Raw genomic sequence first — 25,519 nt, 5'->3', positions numbered from 1 at the left:
GATGTAAACATCACAGTGTCTATTTCACCTGTTGTTTGAGGTACACATCACAGTGTCTGTGTCACCTGTTATTTGAAGTACACATCACAGTGTCTGTCACCTGTTGTTTGATGTACACATCACAGTATCTGTCACCTGTTGTTTGAGGTACACATCACAGTGTCTGTCTTCTGTTGTTTATAGTACATATCGCAGTGTCTGTGTCACCTGTTATTTGAGGTACACATCACAGTGTCTGTGTCACCTGTTGTTTATAGTACATATCACAGTGTCTGTGTCACCTGTTATGTGAGGTACACATCACAGAATCTGCCACCTGTTGTTTGAGGTACACCTCATAGTGTCGGTATCACCTGTTGTTTGAGGTACACATCAGTGTCTATTTCACCTGTTGTTTGAGGTACACATCACAGTGTCTGTGTCACCTGTTATTTGAGGTACACATCACAGTGTCTGTGTCACCTGTTGTTTGAGGTACACATCACAGTATTTGTGTCACTTGTAGTTTGAGGTACACATCACAGTGTCTATTTCACCTGTTGTTTGGGGTACACATCACAGTGTCTGTGTCACCTGTTATTTGAGGTACACATCACAGTGTTTGTGTCACCTGTTGTTTGAGGTACACATCACAGTATTTGTGTCACTTGTAGTTTGAGGTACACATCACAGTGTCTATATCACCTGTTGTTTGAGGTACACATCACAGTGTCTGTGTCACCTGTTGTTTGAGGTACACATCACAGAGTCTGTATCACCTGTTGTTTGAGGTACACATCACATAATACATCACCTTTTAGTGGCTACACTGCACGTGTTGTATAGAGTACAGCTCACAGAGATAATTGCTCACTTGTTATAAGAAATGAACATTTTTCGTTATGGGTTATTTCAGATAAACAACACAGACCGTGTTATGTTTTGTTTCAGGTACACAATACAGGGATTGGAACCTATGGTTTGGGTTACACATCATAGTGTTTGTGTCACCTATTGTTCCGTGTTTATTACAGAATTTCCGACAACTGTTTTTTCAGTTACCCAACACAGATTTTCTGTCACGTTTTGTTTGGTGTACATATCAAAGACATTGTCCCACCTGATGTTTAGAGTATTGCTTGAGATACTTAACGTAAGGTTTCTCGAGTCTGTTGTTTTGAAAACACAAGACAGTTTGCATCAAATGTTGTTAGGGGGTATACAACACAGTTTGTGTTACATGTCGTTTTGGGGACGCAACAAAAAGTTTTGTTCTGGGTACGCAAAAAATATGGCATCAGTTTTTCGGGGAACAAAACAGTGTCACTGGTTGTTTGCTTTTGGGTAGATGAAACTAAGTTTCTAACGCGTGTAGCTTGCGTCAGTCGTTGTTTGGGGTACACAATACAGGTCGTCGCCCTAGAATCAAAATGTTCTAAGTCCACTTTTTGAAAAAAATGACTTATTGGTACCGTTGGATTCGGAATTATATGTTCTATCTCCCTATATCATTCATGTTTATCAACTGTCGTTGATTTTTAAAATATTTGCAATGCAATTTTGTTCTATATCCATCCAAGCACTTTTCTTTAGAGTAGAAACGTTCTAAATCCATCCACCAATCGGTATTGGCCATATGAGTCACTTGGTATATGATGGTGCAATGGATGCAGAGAAAACTATGCTGAGGAGGTAGGTGCATTTGCATGCCAAATATCATTGGTTTGTTTAATTAATTGTATTTTAGAAAACTGAGTGTTGTGTGGTATATATTGAATTAACTAAAACTACGACACTTAGGTGTGTGAAAGGAAAACAACTGTCCGTCATCTATAATAGAGAAATCGTTATGATCAATCAAACTTGACAAAATCATGTAAACATTGTCAAGTTTGAGACAGCACGGACACTCGAACAATTAAAGAATGACGATTGGTTCCCAGAAAAAAAACTCGTCCTGTTTTGGTCATGCATCCGCCGTGCAGTCTCAAAAACTCAACCACTTAACTCTTAACATATATGTTCTATGTCCAAGCACAATTTGATTTTAAAACATTTTGAAAAAAATTCAGAACTTAAATGTTCTATCTCCAAATTTGAAATGTCTATTTTACCACGTTTAAATTGTTTTCAGACATCCAAATGATACAATTAATCATTTTTTGATTAAAAATGAGCATATACGTAAAGGTAAAACAATGGCTCTAAAAACAACGCATGATCACATGTCCTGAATATTCAACTTTGATTTTCTCGAAACAGAGTTGTGGGTCTTTAGAACATTTTGATTCTAGGGCGACGAGTTCTCATCACGTTTTTCTAGGTTTAATCACCTGTTGCTTTGGGTATACAGAACAGGCGGTGTGTTCCGTGTTGATTGGGGGACATGTACACAACAGTTTGATTCATCATCATCATCATCATCATCATCATCATCATCATCATCATCATCATGTTATTCCTCATCATCATCATCATCATCATCATCATCACCATCACCATCACCGTCAGCATCATCACCATCATCATCATCATCATCATCATCACCGTCAGCATCATCATCATCGTCGTCGTCATCATATTTCTTTTCTTAGTGATCGATGTATCTCGATTACACCTCTCTTGGTTTGAACAGCATTTAGATTTTAGTTTTTTTTCTCTTTTATCCTTGGTATGGAGTTCTAACTTCTAAATCTAAAAGTCACACTTTAGCCCATCAATAATACATACATATATACACTTGTAATCAGTACACGAAGACTGCGTGCGAGTTAACTTAAGTCCTTACATCGAGAAATATATAATTTGTGCGTGATTGTATATGTTTCTGTATGACGATTTTGTTATCAAGTACAAAGAAAAAGTTCTAAATTATGTTAAACTGTTTATTATATAATGTTACATCATCCGCTCTATCACTCAGCCCGAGTCTCACCCCATTCACCCTTCAATCTGAGCCAGGCAAACATGTACATTTGTATACGGTATCTGGGTAGTTAAGTGTACAAAGTTAATATGTCGTAAATCCATCGCTAGCGCAATATGGACTTTTTTCTCTTATTTGTTCTTTATTAATCACTTTATTTAATTATCTTTTCCTCCTTTTATCGAGGTTTTTACTCCTAAGATAATTTATTATCACTTATCTATTTTTAAAATCAATTTCATCTACTCTTTGCGTGTATTTTCTCCTTACATTTGGTGAAAAAATATGCATAATAAAACAACCCTTTTTCTGCCACTGTCGAGTCTCGAACCCTCCAACTTGGGTATGTTTTTTATCAGTTGTAGGGTGTGTTTTCATGGTGTGTACACGTATTAATCATAGGCTAACTCTTCGGGTTAACGATATGCAGCTTCTTAAAGCGTTGCTTCAGTTCATACTCATCGTGTCATACTCGGCTAACTCATTGATTCGTCAAGTAATTAATAATTGGATCAAAACCCAACACAAAAGCATTGTTTAGTCATACTGTTCTATTAATAGATACACGTTATCAACGACTCGACTCCATGACGATGTCAGCATTACGCAAGTCCAAACTACACGGCTGACGTCACCCCTAACTTGGTCCGATGACTACATAGCGGCCGGATGTCGACAGCTTGTGGGCGAGTCCACTATTGCAATGGGTAACCGTGAAGTTAAATCTGTCGGTTTACTTTCGGTTTTGGACTGACTGATCATCACACATTTCACGTTTTCAACGCACCTGAAGAGAAAAACGTGGATGGCATTAGTTATGCTGAAACTGGCTTTATTAGATACTTCTGTTACGTAAGGCGGGATATGACAATGTTTTGTAGATCCCTTTGTTTGACCTCACGCTAACGGTGACGTCACAGGGAAATAGAAAACACGAATTGACTTGGCGAAGGCAGGTGCCCGTTTGCGTTGTTTTTGACGCCTATATTATTCAGGAAGATGGATCAACCTCGGGTTGATTCGGATGACGATGACAGTGTCATGGGGACCGAACACGACCCTGAAGTGGTAACTGCCATACTCTATTTGAAAGAATACGCGGTCACGAAAGGTCTCAGTGTACACAGCATTTCTCAAATGCCACCGGAACAATTAGCTGACTACCTTAAGGATTTCTACACCACGGTAAAATTCAAGGGTATTGAAGTAAAAGATGTCGTTTCTACCCCAGTGGTATCTTTAAAGTACCTTCGAAACGGTTTGCACAGGTATTTTCAAAAACATTACGATGTTGACATTTTGAAAGATGCGTGTTTTGAACATGCAAACAAAGTATTTGATGTCACCTCACGTGCGTTACCAAGGCGCTGTAACAAATTTAGGATTGAATTTGACGATTTGAGAAAGATTTACATGGGACCAGGGATGAGCTTGGACCAGCCTGATACTTTACAAAACAAGATTTTCTTTGACATTAATCTCTACATTTGCAACAGAGGTAAAGATTTCCTACGAGTTATGGCAAAAGACGATTTTGTCATCTCCACAGATGCTGATGGGCGACGCTATGTGTGGTTGAAATACCATCCCAAGTTCAGTACCAGAGAGTTGTTGGCTATGGGCGGAGTAGGAGAACAGGACCTCACCAACAACGGCACACAAATAGGGGACAAAATGTTTGAAAGAAAAGGTAACTTGAAATTTGGACTATGGTTTTTTGTTTCATGTACAAAAAATAATTTAATTTCTTATCAAACAAAACCTAACATTTTTTCCAAAGAAATGTACTATTAAGATAATTCAGTGATACATTTGGTAGTTGGCAACAAAGAATGACAGTCCTGATGATTGATAACAGAGAGCTACAGCCTCCTGTTGAGTCAACTTTTTAATAGGCAAGCTGCAGCTGGATAATATAGCTGTGAGCGATGCCATAAAAAATGAATAAAATGTACAACGAACTGCTGATATCAAAGAAGAGCTTAAGTAATATTTTCTTAATGCTCCTAGCAAAATTGCTAATATCATATCTATTTTATTAATTCAGAACTGTCATTCTTTCTTTAATTTTGCATTATTACAAAAAAATAAATACACCTATTGACCCTCTGACAGCAGTTAAATTTTTTAAATAACCAAAGACTACTGCATGGAAGTCCATATTTACAATGAAAAAATGTATTACATAATATGATTGTGTATATTTTTCTTTTGTTTGACATTTCTTATATCAAATTTTGAATGAAGCAAATTAGTCTTTGAAAATAAATTAAAAATAAAAAACAAATAAAGTCTGTCGCAAAAACATCACAACAAACTTTATTTCTGTAGATTCAACTTGAGTAGTATTTTGAGTGGGAATAAATATATGAATTAAAACAGTGAAATAAATTTTGAAATCAAATAACTATTAACATTTTCATTGATTTTAAATTGAAGTTGATTATATTAAATGTTGATAATTTATTTATCATTTTAAGGTGATCCAAGATGTCCTGTGACATCATTCCTAGCATACTTGTCACACCTCCACCCGATGACGGAAGCGTTTTGGCAGCGTCCAAAACGAAGTTTCGTATACGATGACTATGTTTGGTTTGACAATACCCCTCTGGGAAATAGTACCTTGAGCAAAATTATGACACGCATTTGTCAATCTGCGGGTCTGTTCGAAAATTTCACAAACCATGCAATAAAAAGTTCCTACATTCCTATTATTGAAAACTTATGCAAAATGGCAAATAAGAAGGCTATGCATGCAGAGTTCAAAGACTCTGGATCAGTTCCGTCTCCTTTGGCGACTTGTAGCCAGGGAATCAGAGATATGGACGATGGGATGACTGACTCCGGGTCTGTGTGTTCTGATGCCAAGGAACCTGAATCGGATGAACATGTTCTTGGTGAGTTTCTGACATTGGATAGATCTGACACAATTTTTTTAAAACATTGTCCATGTTTTTAATGAATTTGTTACCTTTTTTTATGTATCAATGAAAATGCATGATGGAAAAATTCACACGTACATGTCATTGCTGTTACCCAGAATGAAATACACAAATTAATATTAAATAATTCATGTATGTGTGAAGTTAAGTATGTAAATTTTAAAACCATGCATTCCCACTTCCTCACTTTATAAGTCTGGAATTTCTGTAAACATGTAAACTTGTAAAGTATGAATGATGAAATTTTATCTAATCCCCTAAAACACCGGAGAATTTTAAGCTTGTGATGACACCTAAAGAATTATGGGATAAGAACCATAATTATTACATATGATTTTTTGATTACAGTACTGTAATTAAATGGTGCATTAAGAGCACTCACCATGACATCAAGAAATTATACATGAGAATAACTGTTATTTTCACCAAAGAGTTTTAATTCTGATGGGTCAGATATTTGTGCTCCGAAATATTTTAAGTTTTATTTCATAATTGAAGAAATCAATATATTTATATCATATGCCCATTTGGTATTTTGTATATTAAATCTCTTGAACCTTATTAAGCCAAAGAGTTTTAAACATCATCCATATTTGAGTTTGTAGCAATTCTAAAGTAGCTTTTAAAATAGCAAAAAAAAATCTGAAATTCTAAAAATGATAATTAACTGATTTTGATGACTTATTATAGTTATGTGTATTCATATTACTATTCATATAATATAACATGCTTGAATTATAAGTTTGATAGATTGAATATTTTTTTAATAATTTTCAAAACATACTTGGTGACCTTATTTGTTGGACAACATTTTCTCCATGAAAAAATGTTTGGTATTCTAACTAAGTTGTCTACCTTTGATTGTTATAAAATAGATTTATTTTCATTTTGTATGTGTCATTTTGAGAGAACAAAAAATCGCATAAAATATGATGTGTTGTATGTGTTTTAAAATTTGCATCATCAGATGATATGTTTTCCAGTCTGCGATAGTAATAAATGATGAAAAAATTAGAAGTTGGTGTGTCAGAATTGTGAATATAAATATCAGCTGTATATGTCAATTTCAGAGATATATACATATGATTTTGGAGAGTGTTATTGAACAAAGTACACAGCATTAGCAAACAGCATTAGCAATGTCATTGCTTTACAATAGTAGAAAAGATATTAAATAGAAGATATTATAAAGTAAAATTTGGAAATATTGCACTACATGTTAAGTGTGCAAATCAAATTTTAGATGAAAGCAGGAGGTTTTGTAGTGTATACACGATATGTTGATTTTTTGAACAGATATTTTTTTCATATAATTGTATATTAAACAGGTCTACAACAGGCAAAGATGAAGGTGCTGGAGATGGTAAATGGATTAGAAGTGAAGGATATCCGATCTTTTGTCGATTGGATGAAAACTTTTCGTGCAGAGATGGATGGTGGAGGTTGGTTGCACATTAATCAAAACTTCCATAGTAACAGTCTGACAAGTATTCGACCAGTGATAAATATTGACATTCCAGTGTTGGTAAATTTAATTCCAGAGTACTCAAGGGAGTGTAATGATATGTCAACGTCTTCAATAAGTTTTCAAATTTTGTTGAACTTTTCAAAAACTTTCTAAAACAAATAGTGTATTCCCACTTCTTCACTTTGTAAGTTTTTGAAATTTCTGTAAACATGTAATTTTTCAAAGTGGGAATGATGAAATTTTATCCATTCCCCAAAAACAGGCAAGAATTTATAGCTCGTGATGATACCTACAGAATTACGGGATATGAAACATAATTATTACATTTGATTTTGTGATTACAGTACTGTCATTGAATGGCACATTCAGCGCACTCTACTTCACAACAGAGCATTTCACAAGAAATGATATATGATATCGCCTGTTCATTTTCTCCTAAGAGTTTTAGTTCTGATGGATCAAATATTTGTGCCCCAAAATATTTAATATTTTTCCCCAGCAAAAAGAATCATTTCTAACCACCCTTAATCCTCAAATACTACAGAAAATAATAAAGTATGCTTTTATGTAAGAAGCAAGAATGTAAGGGAAAATATGGGACTCCTTTCGTTGAGGCGTACATGTATTATACTGCTTGGCTAACGGGATATTTCCACGATGTCTGAGATTAAGTATGGTAACATATACTCATACTCTCAACTTTTAACATTTGAATGAAAATTTGCATATTACTATAGATATTGAATACAAATTTGTATACTAAGTAAAATTTGCATATTACTGTAGATATTGAATACAAATTTGTATACTAAGTAAAATTTGGCAGAATGATATCAGTATAACTTGTGCTGTTTTAGACTTGAATTCTGGCTCCATTGACCGAATGCCATTGTACATATCACTCTGTGTTTCCTTCATATTGAATAAGAAAAGAATTATTGAAAGTCCGTTAATATCTCTGTTTTATTGATGTTCCTTCAAAAGCAAATGGATAGTTTACTTCTGATCTTTCCTGAAAGAATTGCCAGATACTATTTGGTATAAAACATGCTCTAGAATTTGTTTTATGTTTTTGAAAAACTGGAAGCATTCTGACTTTATTTCATAAATTATGCTATTTGTAAATTTGTGTTTTTCCAGGTTTGGTTGTGTTGTGTAGCCCAGTAGGTCAAGCTTTACAGGAGACTGACTCGAAGACAACAAAGGGAAATAACTCATCTAAGTTGTCTAATGGTAGTGGAAGCCAAAGTGGGTCTCCATCTAGCACACCTCCTGTCCACAGACAGCGAGAAACTTCTCCAGCACCACTCTCAAATCGCAGACTTGATGTTTGTCGCTCCTCCAAAGATGCAAAACAGGAGGCTGCCGACTTAGGTATCGCCATAAAACAATTGGACTTTGATTGTGTCAGGGAAACCCATGTGTCCACACCTGAAATTTACCCTGTCAAAGTGACCATTCCATGTTCGGACACTGTCCTGATCAATGGACTTCGAGACAGCGATCAAATCCTTATTCATAACAGAGAAAGTGCACCTCTTATGTCTGAAGCAATACATTCACGTATATTTTATTCTGAACATGAAATGGACGTTGCTGTTATCACTGCACTTCTTGGCACAAGGAACAGTCTTAAGAAAGGTGGCCAAATTTCTTCAGTAGGATGTGAAAAGTCTGAAAACTGTTCCAAAATTCAAGATAAATACAAGCCAATGAAAAAAAGAAGTTTGTCTGATCTACATGCGGACAATTCTAGAGAAGATATTGAACCCCAACCAAACAAAAAACTGTTAATCGCTGGTAGTCAGACAACAGCTAGCTTGCCTCTATCTCGAGTCTCGGCCAACACCAGCAGTTATCCTCCAGTGATTTCTAATGTTCCGGTTTTACTCAGTCACACAGCCAGAGGAATAGGTATCCCACAGACACAGAGGGATGGCAGACAGGTGTCTCTGTTACCAAATAAAATTGCAAACAGCATAAAAATAAAGACCGAGCCGGTTGATAAATAACTGTTGATCCCCTCATTGTTTTGTATCAGTTTTATATGTTGTATTTATGTATTGATAACGGTTTGAATGTTGTTAATAAAAAATAAGAAATTATATTTTAAAGACATTTTTTTATGAATTGTTTCCAATATGGCTATCAAACCCACTGGAAGATGATGGGAAAACGATTTGTCTCCTGTTGTGTCATCCTCTGCTTGGTTGAAGAAAAATGATTGCTCTTTAAGTCTGCACCATGAGGTCAAAGTTCATGGTCATTGTCACTATAAATAGAAAATGGATTTTTAACAATATCACAAGTTATGCTGGTCATTTCCACTCGGACTTCATAAAGTATTTCCTAGAAAGAAATAGTTGCTTGTGATTGGTTTTCAGGAATGCATTTTAGTATTTATAAACCTGTTACCAGCTTTTCCTTCTTGGTATCACCATGACTAACTTCGATATTTATCTGATTAACATCCAGCACTTTTTGTGGAGTCTTGTATATATAATTGTTATAAGCCAGTATAGGTTGGAGAAAATATACATCCATCAGTCATTCTTTAATTTGAAATAATATGATTTGACTTTATATAGAAGAGTTAATGCCCTTTATTTGTTTCATAATGTCAATCTTGTCCACAGATCTCCTTCCTCAGTTTTGAATATTTTTGTCTTCCTTTATGGCATGATGTTTTAGTATTTTTGTCTTGTCCTGATATCTCCTTCATTTTTTCATCAATTTCTTTGAGAATTTGTAGGCTTTAAAATCACAGTGTGAACAACCCTTTGATTCATCAATACTTTAAAATGTTATTGTTTGTGTTTTTGTTTTTTTTTTTGTTTTTTTTGTTTTGCTTTTTTTAATGTTGTCCAGAGATTTCTCTGTTTGAAATGTGGTATATTTCTATTTTCCAACTTGACCTTTGACCTGTTGTTCCCATTTCCACATAAGTATTCTTTTTGTGAGATGAATCACAAATATTTGCTATGGGGCAAGGGTATATTGTACTGCGCCACAGGACTCTTTCATTTTTTTTCAATCATGGCTTTAATTTGAAAAGTTAAGTTGATGTGACATGAGAAAATACTAGATTTAATGTGACTGGATATTGGGAAGGATTATGATTGGAAAAAAATAACTACAATTAAAAAAACACAAAGCATGCTTTAATGTATATATAAATATCATGTGGGTCATTTACAATATTTCTGTATTTCCAACAAATGAATACATTCTTATGCTTGATACAATGGGGCATGACTGTTAGTTATCATCAATTGGTAAGATTTAAATTCTCCTATCTGATCAACACAAATGAAATAAATTCTTAAAACTACTGTAGCCTTAACCAAAATATCAGTTGGTGAATCCAAATCATTATATCAGTAAATATCTGTTGTATAATGTAAATCATATGGAGTAAGATTCTTGTACTAAAATGATTTTATAGAACAAGACAGGCTGTCAGAATACACAAGTATGATTTGTCGTTTTTCATTAGAAAAGAATATCTCAAATATCTGAACACAGAACCCCTTTAATTGCCATCTGGACCTCAAATCTATTGAGTTATCTTCCCTTGCTTCTTAAAAATTGCTGTTGGATATATCGTTGACAAGGAATCTTGCATTATTTTTTAAAAATGAGGTATGTCGCAGAATTTGTTTTTACACTGTACTCCATAGATTTAGTGTATATTCAAGTGAGGACTGTGTTGTATAGTCTTACGACTTCTATTACTGCTAGTTAAAATCCAAATCCAATTACCACAAAAAATGTACAGAACGTATACCTGATGCAAAGTACATGGAACTCTCTGGTAAAGGAGGTATTTACATGCATGCCTCACTACGATCTCGTTTCAACCTTTTAAGGGTGTATGCTATATGCAACATTATAGTAATCCTTTCATTGTACATGAGAAGTACACTACAGTAGCCTTACTCTTAACAATGTCACGACTCACAGAGTCGACAATAAGGCCAACCCCCTTGCGTCATCTGTACATGAGCTTCGTCGGTTAAATTATGAGCCGATAAACTATTCAAACAACCAATAGTGGGATTTTCCCAAACGATTTTTTCTCTTTTTCTTTTTCTCTGCATTATCAATCTTTTCCAGCTGATATTGATAATGTTTTGACGTCATTGAAATTTCATGATGTCACAAACGGCTCCAACGGCATTTGTCGTCTAAAACGTTTGTAACTTGCCATTTTATTCGCATTTACGAAGGGGATCATCAGAAAGTGTCATATGTACACACCGATATCTGTAATAGGTATATATTGATGAACACAATTAAGTTCTGTGCTGATATATTTACAAGAAACCAATTTAATTTGTGACTGTTCCCTTCTCAAATTTAAATACCATACACCGTGATACCGGAAATCCGAAAAAAACGGTGGTTTCATACATTTACAAATGTCAGACTTCAGTTTCCAAACCGTTTTATCTGCAAATTGTTACCTACAGACAAAGAGAGGGAATTAAAAATTTTGTAAAATTAGGAATTCGTGCAACCCTTATTTGGTAAGACTGTAAGCAGCCATTTCTTGTTGAAATGAAAATGTATAACATAATTCATCTCAAGTAGTCTGTCTTTTGTTTAACTATTCGCATTCGGCGATTTTTTTTTTTTCAAAATTCCACAAGATCTTTCAGAAATCATCCGTTATTTGTTGTCACATCGCTGATCTAAAAAGGAAGAAGAAAATGTATCGTTATATTGCTGTATAAATAATTCTCAACGAATTCAATGATTAGCAATTAGTAGGCACGGCAAAATAGTTATATCATCGTCATCGAAACAGACCACTTCTCCCATAACTATGAAAATCGTGGTATTTTTTTTTCCATTTCTAGATAGCAATACTCCTTCTTCCTCAGTCTATGATGTTTCGAAGGGGCCCCTTCCACACAATGTACAATATCAACCAAATGTGGGTAAAAGGGGGAAGGCAAGTCCTCTCGTCCGTCTGAGTGTCGAGAGAGGGACGGGATCCGCGTCATGCCACGCTTTATTATATTATTGAAATACATGGTAAACAAACCCATCGTTTAAAGCTTATTGTTTGGATTGACCAACAATTTCATTACGGGTGTCTTCGATGAGGTTGAAAAAAGCGTACCATTCCTGAACATCTGGTCTTAGTGTGCTTGTACTTTTTCATTGATTTTGAGTTTGAAATCAGATTTTGTTACCATATGGAGAGATTTTGTTATCATTTCGAGATTCTTTGGCACTTTTCACCATCCTACCCTTACCTGCTTGCTGTAGACGGGGATAAAGATGACTCCAGAATCTACACTCACGCCGTCGGTTGTGAGATCCTGTCTTTATGAAGTGACCACAGTCCAAAACAATATAACGGTCCTCCCCTGGCCGGTACTCCGGCCATTCTGATACGGTCACTCCGAGGTCGGTATTCATGGGATTAGGGTTCCTACACAAAATAAATCAGGATTTATTCAGACTAAAGTTATGTCGACCTTGACATAGAATAATTATACATACACAATGATATTAATCAATCGAGTCAAGGACGAGCCGAAATGACTTGTAGTTATGACCTTTGCGTGAAATATCCATATCAGGCGATAAGTCTTTTATATCTATTTACATCTATGGGTTCCACTTTTCATGGAATACTATACATGTACTATGTACGCATGTACTGACGCGGTTTTCACCTGAATGTCCTGGTATAACCATTTTGTTGTCAGAAAGGTCATGAACCAAGTTCAACATGTGATTATGTGGCATATAATCTGTGACTACGGAAGCCAGTGAGGGTCACATTAAGTATTTTTTGTCGTAATTACATGTACGACATAAGACTTAGAGATCTGGTAATTACGACCTAAAATTGTTTTGTCTGGCCCTATCTGGCTTCCATAGCTAACACTCCCAACACGCGGTTCTACGAAAAGCTCATCGGTAATTATATATACAACATGTTACTGAGTCATAATTACGCCATAATTTATCATAAATATGTAACCCTACCTGGCTACCGTACATAGCTATATATTTTATTCCAGAATTATAGTTTCCCATATGTATACACAGGAATTTTGAGTCTGAAGAGTAGCAGAACAACATCTAAAACACTGGCAGTACCTTATTGTTTTTACAAATTACAGATAATTAATCAGTTTGGTAGATGTATCTATCATTTTTCAATATGTACCAATTTTAGTTAACAAAAATATCCTACCCAGTTTTGGCGAACGTTGCCCAATATTCCATCATTCGTTCTGACAGGACGAGTTCGTCGTCTGTATAATTGGCACACTCTTTCAATGGCATTCCAAACAAATATTCAATTTCGTCCGCGTGTAACACGCCAGTCCAGCGCGGCCACGGGTTGGACGAGGTTCTGTGTTCAAATGAGTACACGTATATCCCGGGCGTTGAGGGCGTGACGGTGTTCTTGTGTGCTAATGTCTCGGCTACCTCCAGCGTAGGGCATTTGAAAATGTAGTCTCCACCTACAATACCAAGATAATTAGTTAACAATACTTTGCGGGGAGATTCTAGTTACGCAGAGTCCAATTTCTTCGAAGTACGTTTCTGTGTGTGTGTGTGTGTGTGTGTGTGTGTGTGTGGTTTTTTTTTTTTTTGTTTGTTTGTTTATTTTCTTCTGTTGTATATGGTCATATTGTGAGACCTGTTGGAGGGTGGGGTTGGGGTGGTGAGTGGTGGGTGGGGGGGGGAGTTGTTGGCAGGTACATATATATGCACTTATATTCTTGAAGATGACTTGAGGTTAAACTGTAAAAACATATATATTCGTGGGACTCAATTTTCGTAGATTTTCAACAAAGAAGTGTTTTTTCTTGGACATTTGACTTCTTAGATAAATATAGCACAATAAATCTACTTATTGCAATTTTATCGGCATGTGGACATATGAATTCGTAGTATGACCAAGAGTTGTCGCTGAAAATAAATCCCCCTGAAAATTCGGTTAGTGTTCTTTAGTTGGAAAATCAGTGATACATTTCCGATTAATTAGTACAATCTGACACCCAGATAACGATATAAAAAAAAGCTTCAAAGAATTTACTTAATGACTTAGTTTAAACATATACATTTCATTTGGCTAGGAAAAGAATTTGACACCGGGAATTTCTGAATAAGCCGTTCTAACAACTATTTGTTAAGAGTTTAAAAATTACCTAAAATTTCAAACGGTGTGTAGATATTCGTCTCGTTGCCACTACAGTTGATCCAATTTGCTAATTTTTTATTCGTAAAAATAAAAACTAAAGTGTACAAAAAGTACAGTCATACATTCGGGGTCTCATTATTTATCGGTTTTAAATACCATGTGAACTGAACTGTGGAGGAGATAATACATTTCCCTATGTATTAATTGCTATATTGACAAAGCAGCTTCACTATGAGCTTGCGTTGGCTGTATAAAGACATACGAGAGTCAGGTATGTGGGGGTAAAGCGAGGAACTAAGCTTAGTGCTGTCTCTTGATTCGCTCGGACATTTCCGTGTAACTCCGGAGGAGGTTTGTTGAGGACCCTTTCGGATGGCTCTTTATCTGTGTCTATATCGCCTATCCATTAGAAGAAATATGTCATTTTTTTCTCTTTTTCTTTATCGTCACTGAAAATTGAAAAATGCCAATTGTTTTTATTCGTGTCTGTAAAATGCGAACCATTCCTGCTTCCTCTTGAGCAAATGGAGTTGTTTAACTTAAGATTAATGTATTTTTAAATACAAAGTACCAGCCGCTATTTACCATTCGACAACAGGGAACTTCTCTTTAGCTCGATAGGTTCAGCGTAAGGCAAGTAAGTCAGCGGTTCCGGTGTTGTATGATGGAGTGAAACCATAGTAAATTGTACCGCAGTATGGTGATTCGGGGTTCGATCCCCAGCGGAGAAATTGAAAGAGATAAAGACATTTGTTACACTGAATTGGTGATTACCTCTGTTACAACAACATTAACAACAAACAATATGTAAAAAAAGTAATATCTTATTAACAGATCAAAAGTATACAATAAGATAAATATAGCAATTCATTATCAAATCTTGTAGATTCGATGGCTTGGACATCTTTGCTCATCTATAAATGTACGTCACATCCAGTATTGGGCAAGAAGTCGAGGATCCCGAAATCGTTTTCTTTAGTTGAATCTTTCGTCGTTATTTTCGTCGATTAGATGACATATTTTCAAATTTATGAATCTGCGGTTGAAAACTTGAAGTTAATTTGCAGAAGAACTTGCTGTGACAGAAGGCGGAAGAGCTGGAAGTGGGCGGAGCAAAGGCTTGGCTCCAGCCGGAAGTGGACTTGGAGGCGGTGGCGGAGGACATGGGTAGATTGGGTCATTGTCCCTGATCCAACAAGTGCCTCTCACGTCTTTTGTGCAGATGGGGAAGGTGAACAATATCTTCAGTCCACGTGGTGGTGGAGCAAGTCTCAGGCGGTAATATTTCTTCCCATATGGCACTTGCGGTTTCATTCCTTCCATTTCTTCTTCCGTCATATAAGGATGGATTTTCGGTTTTCTGTGACACTTCAGGAAATCGAAACAGCCCATGGTTAAAGTCTTGAGAGATCGTGCGTGTGTTTGTTGATGTTCGGGAAATCAATTATGACGTCATGATAATTATCTGCATGGTTACAGATTCACGTGACGCCGAAAAACTTTAAATCTCGACTTGACGTGATCTGACGAATGACAGTTGCTCAGAGACTGGATAGCTTGCCTTTAGAACAAGTTTTCTCTCCAAAAGGCTGCGTTCGTTGAAACTCATACTGGACCAAATTACCTGCGTTTGTACGTTTACCACTAGACTGCGCCCGATAAATTTTCGAAGCGAATTCCATACCGAAGGGCAGGTAACCCGGTCTACTTTTCGCATTGAGAGCAGCCTTGCGGAAGAAAGTTAAACTTAGGCCAGTTATTGACCCTGTCTAAACTTGGTTGTTGATGTCATATGTTCGTGTCCTCATTCCTGAACTCGTCTTCGATCCTTCTTGTTTTCTCGTTGAACGACATTGTCTTCACATGTGTTCTTCTATCTAGTGTGAATACAAAGTGTGTTTTCTTGTCCCTATAAAGTATAATCCACTCTTGTATTTGGTGCCAAAATTCTGGATCCAACACCAGGCATTCAGCTTATATATATATATCTGGTCGGGACCTGTCAAAATGCCTGAAACACAGGCATGATAGGTTGAAAGTCAATGTGAACAAGGTGGACATTCCACAGCCCAAGACTTAAGCAAAGTTCCCACCAGCCGAGGTCAGTCTACTACTCCTTCTGTCACAAGTCTTCGCTCCCGATAACAGTCTCGACCCTGATTCTTTATTTCCACGTATCATACTCAATCTTCATCTGGCATCGGAGTGGTCGACTGCATCAAATTGTAACGAGACGGAATAATAAAAATTTCCTGCCTCTGAATGGACACCTCCTAGCGACCTTCCTTTTCAAGGCAGTCTCTGTGTAACTTGAGTGAACGAAATTCCCACAGGTCGAAAATTAAACAAAATAATGGTGTTATGCAATCTTAAAACGGACCATGTAATGACTTCCCATCAATACGTGTGCAAATCTTCTTAACAGACCAGAATAGGTCAATACACACATCGACTGTAAAATATCAGATCCCTTTGATATCGGAGGAAATTCAGGCCTTTGGTTTATCTATATGTTATGAAATTTACGTTGACTTGTCGACATTAATTCTGCTTCACCGCCGATACCAAACAGAAACGATAAGACATCGTATAGCGAAAAAAAAAGAAATACATTTGCCTTCAGTCTTTTTTTAAGTGTAGGTGTATTATGTTCAGTAAACGACTCCCTCGGGTATGTTAAAATGTGGCATTTCGTACGTCAAACAATGTGGTCATGTACTTACTGAGCGAACTTGGCCAAAGACACAATGCTTGAATGTTTTCATTTGGGGGTCAGAGGGAACTAATACTGCTGTTTATGGAAAACTTTCCTTAATTGAAGGTCAGATGTTACTTAATAAACGGTGCTGGCCTGGAATTTCCAATGCCAACATGACGTTTTCACAATTTAAATCGATCACCGGTTGATACGACAAACATTTATGCTGCAAGACCATAGAAGAGTGCAAAATGCATACAATATGTACATAAATTGCAACACCCTCAAATGCTTTCTTATCAATCATAAAATTCAAAAGTCACAACGAAGGACCAAAATTTCATACAAAATTTGAGAAAGATCTACCCATTTATCAATGAATAATAGTTTATAAGTCAACAAACTCAAATTTTCAAAAATCCAAGATGGCCGCTAGTTCCGCTATATTGTGATTTTGGTAAAGTGTCAAAATAAATGGAAAACACTCAAATAAATTGGGGGATGAGGGGTGGGGGAGGGGTATATGCGTGTGAAATTCGAGGAAATATCCACTCAATACTTCCGTAGAAATAGCAATACTAAAGTTAGATATTAAAATCCATTATGGTTACCTGTCGACAATTTTGTTTTCTAATCAGTTTAATTCGCACCACGAAGGACCTAGGTCAACCTATTTTAATTTGGACAGGAGTGGTTTATAGAAGATATCGAGCCAAATTTTAAATATTTTAAAGATGATGAAAAAAACAAACAAAACTTTCTTATTTGTTCCTTTAAATTGCCACAACAAAAAATAAAGGATTCTTACCAATGTCGTCCAGGATGTTTATATACGGGGTCTTCCTAGACGTGAAGTCAACGTCATATTGTTGTATGATAGATTCCCGAGTCAGGTTATCTTTCTTGTGTGGCAAGACACTGATGAACTGGTCGTTGGTTAACTTCTCTGCAACCAGGTCAGGATCTCCGGCCAATCCATAATTAAGAAAATATGAATATTCATTTTTGTTAACACCCATCAACATATGAATTGTTTGTTTGTTCTGACGTAGTAGAATGGACGGACTTGTAGTCAAAAAGTAGTCGTCGACAGTTGGCGCAAACGCTACACCGAGAAAAGAGAGATTTGACGGGAGACTGAACTGCGCCTCAATTAGACCATCTGTAGCTTTACCGCGTAAACAGCCTGTAATATAAGTGACGTTCTCTCCATCACAATTCATTAGTTTGGCAAATGCTCGGGCCGTCGAATTCGCTTCTTCCGGTGAAATAAAAGCCCAAGGTGCCAAAGCTGACCCGCTTTGCAATATAGCGGAAGAAAAATATCCCAAACTTTTTTGTGATAGTGTATGATAATGCACACTTGCGGCACCGGCACTTTCTCCGAATAAACTTATCTTACGTCGATCTCCACCGAACTTTTCGATGTTATCGTACACCCATTTGATCGCTAGATTTTGATCCAGTAGTCCAACATTACCAGGAGCGTCATCTTCCCCGAGATACAGAAATCCCAACGGACCAAGCCGATAGTTCATTGAAACCACGATGACATTCTGTTTAGCTGCCAAGAATTTGCCGTTGTACACGTCCAAGGAAGTCGAGCCAGAGTAGAAACCACCTCCATAGATCCATATCATGGTCGTGAGTGTTTTCGCCTCAGACGTGCCCATGGAGGACGGTGTCCATATATTCAGATACAAACAATCCTCGTTGAGCTCTGTTTTCGGATTCCACATCGCTTCTCCTGGGTTTCCAGGAAAGACATTGTAAGGTATTTGAGGACAGGAAGCGGAAATAGATTTAACGCGGAGAGTCTCCGTCCAACTTGGAGCCGCCACAGGTCGTTTGAAACGAAGATCACCAACCGGTGGAGCTGCAAATGGTATTCCCAAGTACATTTGCACTTCCGTTCCGTCAACAGTTTCAGTTAATCCTTGAATTCTGCCGTTCAACGTTTCCACTTCCGGATAATTCTCTTGTTCCTCTGATAAGCTTTCTTGTTGCATCGGTAAAGCTAACTCACTAATTTCATCTTGAACTGGTTCTACTAGAACAGATGTCCATGATATTGAAGTAAATGCTAGAAGACTGCAGACAAGCACAATAAAATCCATGGTGTCTGAAAAATACAAGACAGTAAAATGATAGATAAATGAAATAAGATGAAAATAACAATATGATAGAAAAGTAAATATGTAATCATTTGAAACGTCACCAGACATAATGACACTGATTTTAGTATTCTGAACCCTCTACTTCCTATCAGGTACCCTCTAATTCATATCCGGTACTCTCTACTTCCTATCCGGTACACGCTACTTCCTATCCGGTACCTCTACTTCCTATCCGGTACCTTCTACTTCCTATCCGGTACCCTCAACTTCCTATCCGGTACCCTCTACTTCCTATCCGGTACCCTCTACTTCCTAGCCGGTACCTTCTACTTCCTATCCAGTACCATCAACTTCCTATCCGGTATCCTCTACTTCCTATCAGGTACCCTCTTCTTCATATCCGGTACCCTCTACTTCCTATCCGGTACCCTCTACTTCCTATCCAGTACCATCAACTTCCTATCCGGTACCCTCTACTTCCTATCCGGTACCTTCAAATTCCTATCCGGTACTCTCTACTTCCTATCCGGTACCCTCTACTTCCTATCCGGTACCCTCTAAATCCTATCCGGTACTTTCAAATTCCTATCCGGTACCCTCTACTTCATATCCGGTACCCTCTACTTCCTATCCGGTACCATCTATTCTTTACCCTATGCCTTCTGCCCCTTGCCCTGCACCCTCTATTCCTTAACCTACATGTATACCCTGTATTCCTTACCTCTACCCATTACTCTGTACCCTGTAACCTCTGCCATGTATCATGTCATTTCTTTTCCATATTTTCTACCCTGTACCCTCTACCCATTACCCTGTACCCTCTATTCCTTACCCTGTATCCTTCATTCCTTACGCTGTACCCTCTATTCCTTACCCAGTATTCTCTATTCCTTACCATGTACCTTCTATTCCTTACCCAGTATCCTCTATTCCTTACCATGTACCTTCTATTCCTTACCCTGTACCCTCTACCCCTTACCTTGTACGATCTATTCCTTACCCTGTAACCTCTTTTCCTTACCCTGTACCTTCTACTTCTTACCCATAATCTCTGTTCCTTATCATGTACAATCTATTCCTTACCCTGAACCCTCTATTCCTTACCCAGTATCCTCTATTCCTTACCTTGTACCCTCTATTCCTTACACTGTACTCTCTATTTCTTACCCTGTACCCTCTATTCCTTACCCTGTACCCTCTATTCCTTACACTGTACTCTCTATTTCTTACCATGTACCCACTATTCCTTACACTGTACCCTCTATTCCTTACCCTGTAAGCTCTATTCCTTACACTGTACTCTCTATTCCTTACCATGTACCCTCTATTCCTTACACTGTACTCTCTATTTCTTACCATGTACCCACTATTCCTTACACTGTACCCTCTATTCCTTACCCTGTAAGCTCTATTCCTTACACTGTACTCTCTATTCCTTACCATGTACCCACTATTCCTTACACTGTACTCTCTATTCCTTACCATGTACCCTCTATTCCTTACACTGTACTCTCTATTCCTTACCCTGTAAGCTCTATTCCTTACCCTGTACCCTCTATTCCTTACCCTGTAAGCTCTATTCCTTACACTGTACTCTCTATTCCTTACCATGTACCCACTATTCCTTACACTGTACTCTCTATTCCTTACCATGTACCCTCTATTCCTTACACTGTACTCTCTATTCCTTACCCTGTAAGCTCTATTCCTTACCCTGTACCCCCTATTCCTTACCCTGTACTCTCTATTTCTTACCCTGTAAACTCTATTCCTTACCCTGTACCCTCTATTCCTTACTCTGTACCCTCTATTCCTTACCCTGTACCCTCTATTCCTTACCCTGTACCCTCTATTCCTTACACTGTACCATCTATTCCTTACCCTGTTCCCTCTATTCCTTACCATGTACTCTCTATTTCTTACCCTGTACCCTCTATTCCTTACCCTGTACCCTCTATTCCTTACACTGTACTCTCTATTTCTTACCCTGTAAACTCTATTCCTTACCCTGTACCCTCTATTCCTTACTCTGTACCCTCTATTCCTTACCCTGTACCCTCTATTCCTTACCCTGTACCCTCTATTCCTTACACTGTACCATCTATTCCTTACCCTGTTCCCTCTATTCCTTACCGTGTACCCTCTATTCCTTACCCTGTATCCTCTATTCCTTACCTTGTAACTTCTATTCCTTACCATGTACCCTCTACCCCTTACCCTGTTCCCTCTATTCCTAACCATGTACCCTCTACCCCTTACCCTGTACCCTCTATTCCTTACCCTGTATCCTCTATTTCTTACACTGTACCCTCTATTCCTTACCCTGTTCCCTCTACCCCTTACCCTGTTCCCTCTACCCCTTACCCTGTATCTTCTATTCCTTACCCTGTACCCTCTACCCCTTACCCTGTAAGCTCTATTCCTTACCCTTTACCCTCTATTCCTTATCCTGTACCCTCTATTCCTTACCCTGTACCCTCTACCCCTTACCCTGTTCCCTCTACCCCTTACCCTGTATCCTCTATTCCTTACCCTGTTCCCTCTACCCCTTACCCTGTTCCCTCTACCCCTTACCCTGTATCCTCTATTCCTTACCCTGTACCCTCTACCCCTTACCCTGTAAGCTCTATTCCTTACCCTGTACCCTCTATTCCTTACCCTGTACCCTCTATTCCTTACCCTGTACCCTCTACCCCTTACCCTGTTCCCTCTACCCCTTACCCTGTATCCTCTATTCCTTACCCCGTACCCTCTATTCCTTACCCTGTACCCTCTATTCCTTACCCTGTACCCTCTATTCCTTACCATGTACCCACTATTCCTTACACTGTTCCCTCTATTCCTTACCCTGTACCCTCTATTCCTTACCCTGTACCCTCTATTCCTAACCATGTACCCTCTACCCCTTACCCTGTTCCCTCTATTCCTAACCATGTACCCTCTACCCCTTACCCTGTACCCTCTATTCCTTACCCTGTATCCTCTATTTCTTACACTGTACCCTCTATTCCTTACCCTGTACCCTCTACCCCTTACCCTGTAAGCTCTATTCCTTACCCTGTACCCTCTATTCCTTACCCTGTACCCTCTATTCCTTACACTGTACCCTCTATTCCTTACCCTTTACCCTCTACCCCTTACCCTGTTCCCTCTATTCCTTACCCTGTACCCTCTATTCCTTACCCTGTATCCTCTATTCCTTACCTTGTAACCTCTATTCCTTACCCTGTTCCCTCTATTCCTTACCTTGTAACCTCTATTCCTTACCCTGTTCCCTCTATTCCTTACCCTGTATCCTCTATTCCTTTCCTTGTAACCTCTATTCCTTACCCTGTACCATCTATTCCTTACCTTTTACCCTCTATCTTATTCTTTCCCTGTCATTTCTCCTTATCCTCTACCTCGTGCCCTCTAACCATTCTGGGAATTAGTATACGGACTTCTAACAGTATTTGACGATTTGTTTTTGAATTTCTGCCCATGCTTGTCGTTGAACCAACCAGTATGAAAATAATGATCAACTTATCATCGCTCCCCTGTAAATCCTTTAGTTGTTTAATGTATCTTGGTCAACTGTGGTCATTCATATTCACGATATGTAAAATCAAACATCCTGGTTTACTGACAGATCGATGATGTACTATCTTTATGTTCTCAAGATAACTATCACAATTCGTTAGGCTTAGTTGACTTCAAAGTCCCTCTAAAATCAACAAACCACTATTCTTACTAAAATATGATAAAAAATACTGATGAAATTTCTTGTCCCTATCATTTCGTATGTATCGATTCTTTATCATCAGGCCCTTGTGATCGGCCGCAATCACAGGTATCGGCCGCAATCACAGGTATCGGCCGTAATGTATTTCCTTGTGGTAAGTTGGTATAAAGGCCGATCTTAACGGAAATAAATGGCTTTTTGACAACTACAGGATATAGCTATATCATGTACCGATGGATGTGAGATATTATCGCAAAGTTTCATAATGATACAGTATGGCTATCCCCTATTGAAATCAGGCCCCTGTGATCGGCAGATATCACAAGCACAGGAACTTGGCACGAATTCCAAGTCCAAGGTCCATATATGTGTGTATTAGTTTTACTATGATACAGCATATGAACCGTGGGTTGGGAATCCGTGCCAAGTCCCTGTAATCACAGGTATCAATAATGGATATCTGGCATGGCAGCTGATCTTTATGGAAATAAAATGAGATCATTACCCGTGCTTGAATAGATCAGATATATACAATAGAAACAGCTTACCAGTCATGTACATCTCGGTCACCAACATAAACAAAGTTTGTCGGAGATAAACTCGTACGTGTCGTCTGATGAAGGTGACCGATCTTCATGAAAACCTAACCATATGGAGAACATCGCTAGTGTGTGTCACATAAATTTCTGTCGAATAAGAGCGACTATATTATTTGTACGATTTTAATACATTCAGTGGGCTGTGACCCCTAAAAACGAACTGTCGCAAGTTGAGAATACAGGACACATTCACTAGTGTGAATTTTGTCTGCGGAGCGTGAGGCGACATGGGATATTTATTCACAGCGCGACGCCGTCCGTCCGTTGTCAACTTTTTTTCGCTGTGAAAAACTAAGATCTATCATAGATTGCTAATAGGCCCCAGAAATGAAGCCTGACAAATTTTGCCGAAAGAAATAACATTAGTTATCATTCAATAACAAAAACGCGGTATCAGGATACTTGACTAGTTAGTCACTCGCAAACTAGCAAATGGAAATATACAGGGGCACAAGGGTCAAATTTATCTTTAAGAAAGGGACACACTGATGAATAATGTTTAATCTTATTTTAAGAGTGGTTGAAGTAGACCAAATTTAAAGGTCAGTATTCTGAGATATAAATGTACAAGTGCAAAAATCATTGAGTACCAGATGAGGGATGCAAGTCTTTTAGGCCTCTTGATTAGTTTGAATTTCTTGCTTATTTTATCTTACTTCATGAAGGCGTTTACGCCCTTGTGTAGCAACCGTCCTTCCACCAACAATCATTTTTATTTTCTTTAAACGATTTCTTCTTTAGATCTGTACAAGATGATATTTAATCTCTCACTGTCGGAGAAATGATTAAATATCAGAAATGAATTTCTTTTTATTTATTTATTTTAAATTTCGCAGAAATATGACCTTGACCTATATTCAAGGTCACCGAGTCAAATTTGTTATTCCGCTCAAAAAACTTTTTCTGATTAACCGAAAGGCCCAGGATGACGGTGTTATTCGATGTGATATCGACACTTGTTGATAAGAAAGCCATATAATCTTGACCCACATTCAAGCTGACATTGCTCAAATTTGTTTAACAACGCAAATTACTTCTTCTAATTAAACGTGAATACAAAAGGAAATCACATTGACCTCTAACCAAGGGGTCAATTTGTTTCCATTTAAGTCAGAACAAAAATCAGAAGAAAAAAAAACAAAACAAAATATGACCTCGTACAAAACTTATTGATAAGAGCCTAGCGTGCAACGTAAATTTATTAAACTGACACGTTGGTACAGATGTATAGTGTAATGTCCGGGATTTATTTTCCGCATGTATTAAATACTTATTTATTTATAAATTTGTAAATTACTTATTTGAGAGTAATTATATTAATACAAACATTATCATTCTTGAATTTTGATACTGATATGAAAGATTTTCACAATGAGGATATTCCGATTTTTGCAATGTTAAGCTAACGTTTGCGCGTTGTCCTTGGAGCTGTAAAACTAGATCCTTCTCATTAATGATTAATTATCTAATTATCTGATATAAGCTTACATTACTTTAACAAAAACAACATATTTCCATCCTTGCTATTCAATAAATATATATTAACTTTTTAAGATATGTTCGCCCTTCTCTGAACGCGATGAATACGTTCGATAGGATTATGGTTTTTGAAAAAAAATCAGTGAAGCATTATGAACTTATTTACTAATGTCCGTCTTTCATATATTAAGATAAGATTTACTTCAACATCAGAATCACCAAAAGTCAGAATTTCAAAAACTTAAGATCAAGTTATGAAATTTTTCATACTTACATTTGTTTTTTTAGTACAGCACCCTCCAAGCCAATACCAACAAACTGTTCATCTGATGCGGCTGTGCACGCCTTTCATAACAGCTGCAGTCTATCACATACTTGTGAAGCGATGGTAAATAGGTTGCCGTGCGAGTTAT

General features: G+C 37.5%; 2 protein-coding genes across 2 annotated transcripts; one reads left to right on the top strand and one right to left on the bottom strand.

Annotated features, from left to right (window-relative positions):
* Nucleotides 1-3,857: 3,857 nt before the first annotated feature.
* On the top strand, nucleotides 3,858-9,385 carry LOC132543817 (uncharacterized). The gene is made up of 4 exons (XM_060207336.1): nucleotides 3,858-4,595; nucleotides 5,386-5,805; nucleotides 7,179-7,292; nucleotides 8,459-9,385. Exons 1-4 carry the CDS (start codon nucleotides 3,905-3,907, stop codon nucleotides 9,328-9,330), a joined length of 2,097 nt encoding a protein of 698 aa, XP_060063319.1. The 5' UTR covers nucleotides 3,858-3,904; the 3' UTR covers nucleotides 9,331-9,385.
* A 1,072-nt stretch (nucleotides 9,386-10,457) lies between these two features.
* On the bottom strand, nucleotides 10,458-25,497 carry LOC132543816 (cholinesterase-like). The gene is made up of 5 exons (XM_060207335.1): nucleotides 25,381-25,497; nucleotides 17,999-19,312; nucleotides 13,536-13,809; nucleotides 12,583-12,761; nucleotides 10,458-12,012 (listed from the first exon to the last, which is right to left on the bottom strand). Exons 2-5 carry the CDS (start codon nucleotides 19,305-19,307, stop codon nucleotides 11,990-11,992), a joined length of 1,785 nt encoding a protein of 594 aa, XP_060063318.1. The 5' UTR covers nucleotides 19,308-19,312; nucleotides 25,381-25,497; the 3' UTR covers nucleotides 10,458-11,989.
* Between the last annotated feature and the right edge of the window lie 22 nt (nucleotides 25,498-25,519).

Source organism: Ylistrum balloti, unplaced genomic scaffold, assembly GCF_031769215.1.
Source record: "Ylistrum balloti isolate Yb309-2 unplaced genomic scaffold, AGI_CSIRO_Ybal_v1 Utg369766, whole genome shotgun sequence".
NCBI lineage: Eukaryota > Metazoa > Mollusca > Bivalvia > Pectinida > Pectinidae > Ylistrum > Ylistrum balloti.
Note: the sequence above shows the minus strand (reverse complement) of the source record. Positions and strands in the feature narration are given on the sequence as shown.